At 44.8% G+C, this 7,399-nt stretch overlaps 1 protein-coding gene across 1 annotated transcript; it reads right to left on the bottom strand.

Moving 5' to 3' along the window:
* Positions 1-4,012: 4,012 nt before the first annotated feature.
* Positions 4,013-6,460, bottom strand: GCNT2 (glucosaminyl (N-acetyl) transferase 2 (I blood group)). The gene is given in 8 exon segments (XM_040055882.1): positions 4,013-4,041; positions 4,847-4,979; positions 4,981-5,016; positions 5,018-5,174; positions 5,176-5,246; positions 5,248-5,380; positions 5,382-5,573; positions 6,414-6,460. Coding segments are annotated over 8 exon segments (798 nt in total).
* Positions 6,461-7,399: the final 939 nt, after the last annotated feature.

Raw genomic sequence — 7,399 nt, 5'->3', positions numbered from 1 at the left:
AGGGTGGGGACTAAGCTAAGGAAAATTAACAATTATACCAGGCAGAACAGAACCACATTAGTGTATATTAGTATGACGTGTGTGTTGCAGGGAACATTGTTCCAAGAGCCTGTCTACAAATTACAGTGGGATGCAGAGACACCAAAATGATTTTGAATTATTAAGTTGCTCTGGTGAAAAGTTCAGTGCAAGCTAAAGCATCTTAAAAAACCCACAGGTCTCTCTGTTCAAGCAACTGGCCACATAAAAACTAAAAAATAAGGAAATGGCTAACGTGTTAGATCAATATACTAATAGTGCTACTCAGAATTTTCTGGTATTTCTCTTTCATCTCCCACTCACATCCAAGGGGTGTGAATGAGGTGTTCTTTGACAGCCAAGAGCTCTATTTGGGAAGTAAGGCTACTGCATCAGATAAACTGCAGTGAAGGACAACTCCCATCTCCCTTGTGATCCTACAGCTACCTGTGGCCATTTTTCTTATTTTTCTTATTTTTCTCATTTTTCTCATTTTTCTGTATACCATTCAGCTCTCAACTGAGGAGGTGACATCAGGATGATGCAGATATACTTTCAAAGTCTAGGAGTGGTTTAACACTCCACGCACAAACAAAACTAAACCATTTTCTTTCCTTTGCAATAATAGACAAATTTATGGCTATATTAGCAACCTTCTTCCTGCCTGGAGAGAGCTGAGGTGAGTCTGGTTCTTTGAGTTTAGACAGACACAATAAGAAATTGTGCCAAAACTACCTGGAGTTGTGGCTGGCACACAGCTGTGTGAATCCTTGGAAAAGTAAGCACAAGCTGGAGTGCAACATCATCTTCCATGGATTCCCGATTTTGGTGTCGGATTAGCAGCAACAAAAAGTACGCTGAAAGACTGCAGGTTTCGGCTGCTCATGTTCTCAGATGCCTGTATCTGATGGAAAGCAGCCCTGTGGTTGATGTGACCTACCCTTGCAGATCATGAGTGGTCTGTGCTTGTGGGCTTGCACAGGACACGGAGGGCTACCTGCTCTAGCAGCCGCCAGCACACACCCGGGCACTGGGCACAGGGAAGGGGCTGAATGGGTGATCGCTGTGGCAGCCAGTTGTTACAGGCAAACCTTCTCTTGCAGCTCTTAGCCCGAGGGGATTGCTAAGCATTTAGCCACTCTTATATTTCAGTCGGTAATACTGGATCGCTGCCTCAGCCAGAGTGATCCCGCAGTAGCTTAGTGTGCCCCCACACCTCCCTGCAGTAGGTGCATCTGAGGAGATAGGAGTACTGGGATGAGGTTATTGATCCTGGGCTTAGGGTGGGATGGGAAGATCAACATCTGGGTGTGAATGTCCTCATGCAGGGGTGGGGTGGGGGTTTTGTTGTTTTGTTTTGTATTGTTTTGTTTGTTTGTGGGGGTTTTGTTGTTTTTGTTTCGTTTTGGTTTTGGTTTTTGTTTTTTGTTTTTTGTGGTATTCAGGGACCATGAAAGTGGTGGCCAGAGCCACAAATGAGTGCCAGACCCTGCTGTCTCTTACACTTTTAATCAGGAAAGGAAAGCAAGAGGAAAGGAGAACATTGGAAAACTGATCCTCACAGCAGCAGCAGCTGTTGCTCATATCCTATAAAAGCAGGTGGGAGACAATGCCTCCAATACGTTTCCCAGGCTGCAGTAAGAGTGTCTTTCTAACAGCGCAGAGAGGACAAAGGCCAGCTTGCCAAGAAGCTGTCAAGACGGACTCCAGGAAGGGTTATTTTGGCAACAAAGAGCTTCTGGTGCTCAGGCATCTTGTACACGCTCACCCTTAGCCAAGAGAGCAGAGGCGACAGTGCAAGCACATTCTGTCATTCCACAGGTGAGCCAGTTCTGAAAATCAGTTTAGTCCAGTGCATTAGACTGGGAGTCAGGTGTCAGTGTACCAGTGCTAGCTTTGCCCGTGGTCTGCTTTAAAACACTGGGAATATCATTTCACCCTGCTTCTGTGAATGGAAAATAAAAGCACTGATCTCCCTTGTAAAAGCATGTTGGTGTCTCTGAATGAGAAGTGCTGGTGTTACTTCTTGTGGTCTTTATTTTCCCACTTGGACAAGTAAAATGTTGGTGACCAGCAGAGGTGTATGTCAATGGATGCACCCCTGCTGACCCTGAGGGATTGTTTTCACCCGAGACTGCTTGTGCCCCAAATCATTCATGGGCTGTGACTATATTACATGAAAGTGAAGGCAGGAATTTGGCTTGGAAGTAGTAAGGGGGCTCAGTAGCATGGCCTGGGGGTGCACACTTCTCCCATGGCCATTAGAACCTACTTTATGTTTTATATGAGCAGAGAGAGGAAGGGTGTCCCAGAGGTAAAACCCTGCTGGCCTGGGATGTGGCCACTGACCTGCACCGTGATGGTGCATGCTTCTTTCCAGAACTTTCCAGAGTCCTGGGGAAAGTCATTAAGGGCCAGACAGACACTTCAGACCTACATGCTTTGAAAATACTTCCCCTTAATTCCCCCATGCTTCTCTTTCTTATCTGAAAAGTGACTTTCAAGAATTTTCTGTCATGCAGGAGCCTTGTGCAAGATAAGTGGCCTGAGATAAATACCAAAGATAAGTTAAGGCTGTTATTTGAAAACCAGCTGAATGGGATTGAAAGTCTTTATCCTTTAAGGGGGTAAGAAAAAGTCTTGGTCTTCATTACGTGACTCTAGGCAATAAGCATGCTATTTTAAGATTTGAGGACAGGTCTTTATCTTTTATCTGAACTGAGATTATCAGGCTGATACTGACACTACAAATAACTGCTGGGTTTAGTTCTTTCATGGTATGCTATCCATCCAAACTGGTCCTTAAATGACTCTGCTTGCCTGAAAGCCTGCAACTTTTTGCTCTAAGAGCTGGACCACGTCCTAACATCAGTATCTCCCTTTGATGTGCCTGGGAACTTAAAGGAAGTGGCTTGGTCAAACTTGGACAGGAGTTTTTTGTTAGAGCCTGGAACTGAGTCCCAGGCTAGCATCCCACACATGGAGAAGAATGACGTCTCAGCCCAGAGTTGCCCAGCACTCTTGGATCTCACTTGGATACATTCAGGTGAGTGTCTGACTGAGGGTTATCCCTGTAAGTTTGGGTTCAAAATCCTGTGCAACCACAGCCCCTGAGCACATCTGTCAGAGCCACGTGGCCATTTTTGGACAGGCAATCTAATGGGATAGCAAGGAAAAAAAGGAAGAGGAAAAAAACCACATATGCTGTAGAAATGTTTCATCTTTCAGATGCAAAAAGAACAACCGCAAAAAATGTTATCCCATACTGGCAAACATACAGTGGTTATCATGGAAATAACAATGAAATATGCAGGCTATGTGAGCTACACTGTGCAGTACAACAAATGTCAACCACCTAAAGCTTCCTGACTGTGGAGAACGTACCTGGTCCCTGTTTTATGGGTTCTGAGGCAATGGGCTGTAATAAGTTCACAGCAACCACCTTCCTGGAAAAGTGATTTAGCTACAAATAATATATGCTTATAATTATACTGTCAATATCTTGATCAATAATCACTTGTGCCTCTTGTGTGGGCCAGTTGTAAAATACAGTTATCAGGAGAGCAAGCACTATGCTCATAGAGTTATGTGATAGTTTGAAAGTTAAAGTAAGCATGCTCTGCCTCTGTTACTGCTCCCAATATTTATTTCCCACAAGTTACAGTAGGGAGAAGGTGGACAGCAAGAAAAAGATAGGAGAAAAATTTTACCTGTGCTTCCATTCCTCATATCCCTGCTTTGGGCTGCTGGGAAGGTCTCAGCAGCCGGGAGCAGTGGAGTCCTGCCAGGTGCTTCTAAAAGCAGCATGTGTGAGGGTGAAATCCTCTTCATCTTCCAACCCTTTCCCAGTCATGCGAACAAGGTGAAAGTAATAGTAAATACACACAGTAAAAATGAAAATACTAGTTCTTATTCTGCTTCTCTGCATAAGTTCTTGACCTTGTACAATGGAGTTTAGGCAGTAGTTATGAGTTTTGTGGGGTTTTTGCAATTGTTATTGGGAGAGCTGCTGAGTGTGGTACCCTAGAAAAGCATGTGAAGACTAGAAGTCGACTCATGCCTGAATTCAAACTTTTTGTGAGGAATTGACTTCAATTTGTTGAAAAATGAGATTTCCCACACCAAAATGAACATCTTGTACAAAATTTCTTTACTACAATGCTTGTATAGATTGCATATTTTAATTTTTATAACTTCTCTTTTCATCATCTCAGATTTTACAGGTGAATCAGCTGAAATGTCCAAGGATTTCTGTTTTCTTAGATCCCCAGGCATCTTTCTGCTCAGACATGGAATGGTAATGCATATTCTGGACAGCACAGACACCTCACCCTCAATGCTCAAAAAGGGCCAGTAAGATTATTTGATAGATCAGCCTTGTATAACAATTAAATTTTTCATCTAGGTTTTGCCAAAATCAACGTCAGATTACGCTTCTGCATGTGTATGTGCATCTGCACCTACGAAATAGAATCATAAAATGGTTTGGGTTGGAAAAAGATCTTGAAGATTTTGTAGTTCCAAACACCTTTCCATGGGCAAGGACACTTTCCACTAGACCAGGTTCCTCAAAGCCCCACCCAACCTGGCCTTGAAGACTTCCAGGGATGAGGCATTCTCTTTGCAGCCTTTTCCTTTGCCACACCACCTCCACAGCAAATAATTTCTTCCTTATATGTAACCTAAACCTACCCTTTTCAAATTTAAGGCCATTCCCCCTGTCCTATCACTGCATACTCTTGTAAGAAGTCCCTCCCAGCTTTGCCCATGTGTGAAACAAGCATGAGTGTGTGTACCTACAGAAAAAAAAAAGTGAAAGTGTGCTCACCTGGGATTGTGCAGGGCATCACCCAGGAGTGCCCGTCAGGGCTGTTGGTGTCCTTGGGCCATGCCAGCAGGTGGAGAACACGCTGGTCCTGCAGCACAAACCCCACAAAGAGCCGGGTGATGGCCACTGGCCACGTAGGCAGAGCCAAAATAGATGGTCAGGTTTTGCGGCCAGGGGCGTCTCGAGCACAAATGTCCATGGCATGAAAGAAAAGGAAGAGTAAAATTGCTCCCTGTGCAAATATTTGGTGCAGGTGGTGATGTGGGGAGGTGGCAGCACCCTGGGTGTGATGTTCTTGTCCTCAAGGCCCTTCAGCAGCTCGATGACCCCTGTGGTTCTTCAAGGAGAGGTCCTGACCACAGGTGTTGAGTGGGTAGCACCAGGGCACGGCCAAGGCCAAGCAGGTCTCTTGTGCAGTGGAGGTCAGTCCACAGGTGGGAGATGCTGCCCTAGACCACCCCGTTTTCCCAGGAAATGAGGGAGGCTCTGGTAAAGCAACTCTGGCTGCTGGAAGGGAAATGCTCCTTGAATGATATCCACGTGATCACAGTAGACATTCTGGAGCAGGAACAGCTCCCTGAATAAAAGCTCGAAGGTCTCAAACTCTTTGTGCCATGTCATGACATAAGTGAGGGTGCGGGCAGCCTCCTCAGCTGCGAGGGCACAGGTGGTGTGGTGGTTCTGTGTGACCTGCTCTGTGCAGTTAGCTTCTCTGAATGGTATTTTCCTTCAGTAGGACACCTTATCTTCAAGTGCTTTGCAGGCTTCTGCTAAAATCAAGCTCACTCAGAAGTTCAGCCTCCTAAGAGGTTTTTGTGCTTGCAAATTAACAGCGTAGAAAACAAATGGAAGTGAAACACTGTGACTCAGAACAGCAAAAAGGTAATATCTGAGTGTTGCACAGAGGAGCAAGTCATTGCTCCTCAGAAAATGTCTCTCTTGAAATGCAATATCAGACACCACCAACAACTTGTTTTGTGTGGCTGTGCTTGCTTCCTCCTGGAGGATGCACGGATCCATCTGAAGCAGTGTGCAGCTGCTGCCCCTACTTTCAATATTAATAGTTGCACGGCCATCACTGATGTGGAAGCAACATAACTAAAGAGCAACTTGCAGATGGAAGCTGCTCCACAGCACCCTGAAGGTTAAACAGACATACTGCATAATTACTATCTTGGTAATGAGCAGCTGGCACATATTTCAGAGTGTCCCCAAATTCAATTTATGGGTATGTCCTTAACTGCGTCCTCCCCACTCTCCCTGCATGTATCAGATAGCTGTTAAAATTTCTGTGCGTGCACCCTGTGACAGGAAAACCTCACATTTATCTCATACAACTTTTTTTTTTTTTACTTGCAGGATTTTTTTACCACCCCAATGTGTCAGTCATCACCGCTTCTGAATTGTGAAGGACTTGTAACATGAAATAAATACACCCTCAATACGTCTCTGTGACAATTACACTACTAGATGAAGCATGTATATCAGCTGTTGTGGCCTTTCTGCTCTTTGATATTCTGGATAAATACAATATCTAGAATTATTAGAAACCCAGTTCAATAGATACCATTTTCCAGCCAAAGAATACAGGATGAAGAGGAACCACTCATCCATCTTATATCTCTGTATTTCTGTCTTTACTATTCTTCATTTCTCATGTGAGGCCACCAGCACTCACATATAAGGAGCAAGAGAATTTTTGCTCCTATGTAGAGTTATGTCACAGCCATCAGGTTTTTTCAGCAATATTTTCTTTTGCAAATTTGAAATCTGACAGTTTCTGCTAAGAGTCATGGATGACTTGTGATGAGCTCCCAGCTTACATCCATGACAAGGAACTGGGTTAGTAAAACCTGCTATTTTAAACTATTTAAACTAATCCTAGGCTTTCTGATGAAACATTTATATTTCTAAGAGCTGTGTATGCATCTGGTATAACATGCTTATGCAATGAGAGCTTGACATAGCTCTGACTAAAGTGAAATCCTTGGTAAGTTTCTTTGTTCCAGCTGTGAGTCCATTCATGTGGATTTCCTGCCCTGACACAGCATGTTTGGGGCACGTAGACTTTTCTCAGTATCACATTCTTTTGCTCCAACGTGAAGCAATGCTGAGGCAAAATCAGTTGATCTGAGATTCTGCCAGTAAATGTCCCGAGTGGGCAGTGCATTGTTCTGCAGAGGGAGAAATGCCATCACCCACCTTGCAGACAAGTCATCCCTGACACTGGCAGATCTCTCTCAGGAACTGCACTTCCCTCCCATCCTAGCCCCCAGCTGTCTCCAAGATTCTCTGTCCAAGCAGATTGCAGGCTGCTGGCAGTGGCTTCAGCCCATCAAATACAGTCCAAAGATGTGATGAGGAGAGGAGCACTGGAGAAGCCTTGTAAGGGTTTATGGCCAGAATATCCCCCAAGAGGGGCAGCGGTGCAGGACAGATCTGGCAGTCAAGCTTACCTGGAGACAGCAAGAGCTGAGCCACTCCTCACTGGGCAGTCAGCAGGGGCAGGTAGGGATAGCTGTCTCACGCTGGAGGTCCAGGGCAATGGTCTTT

The sequence above is a fragment of the Hirundo rustica genome, chromosome 1 (genome assembly GCF_015227805.2).
Source record: "Hirundo rustica isolate bHirRus1 chromosome 1, bHirRus1.pri.v3, whole genome shotgun sequence".
Taxonomy (NCBI): Eukaryota; Metazoa; Chordata; class Aves; order Passeriformes; family Hirundinidae; genus Hirundo; species Hirundo rustica.
This window is presented reverse-complemented; position numbering and strand designations above follow the sequence as displayed.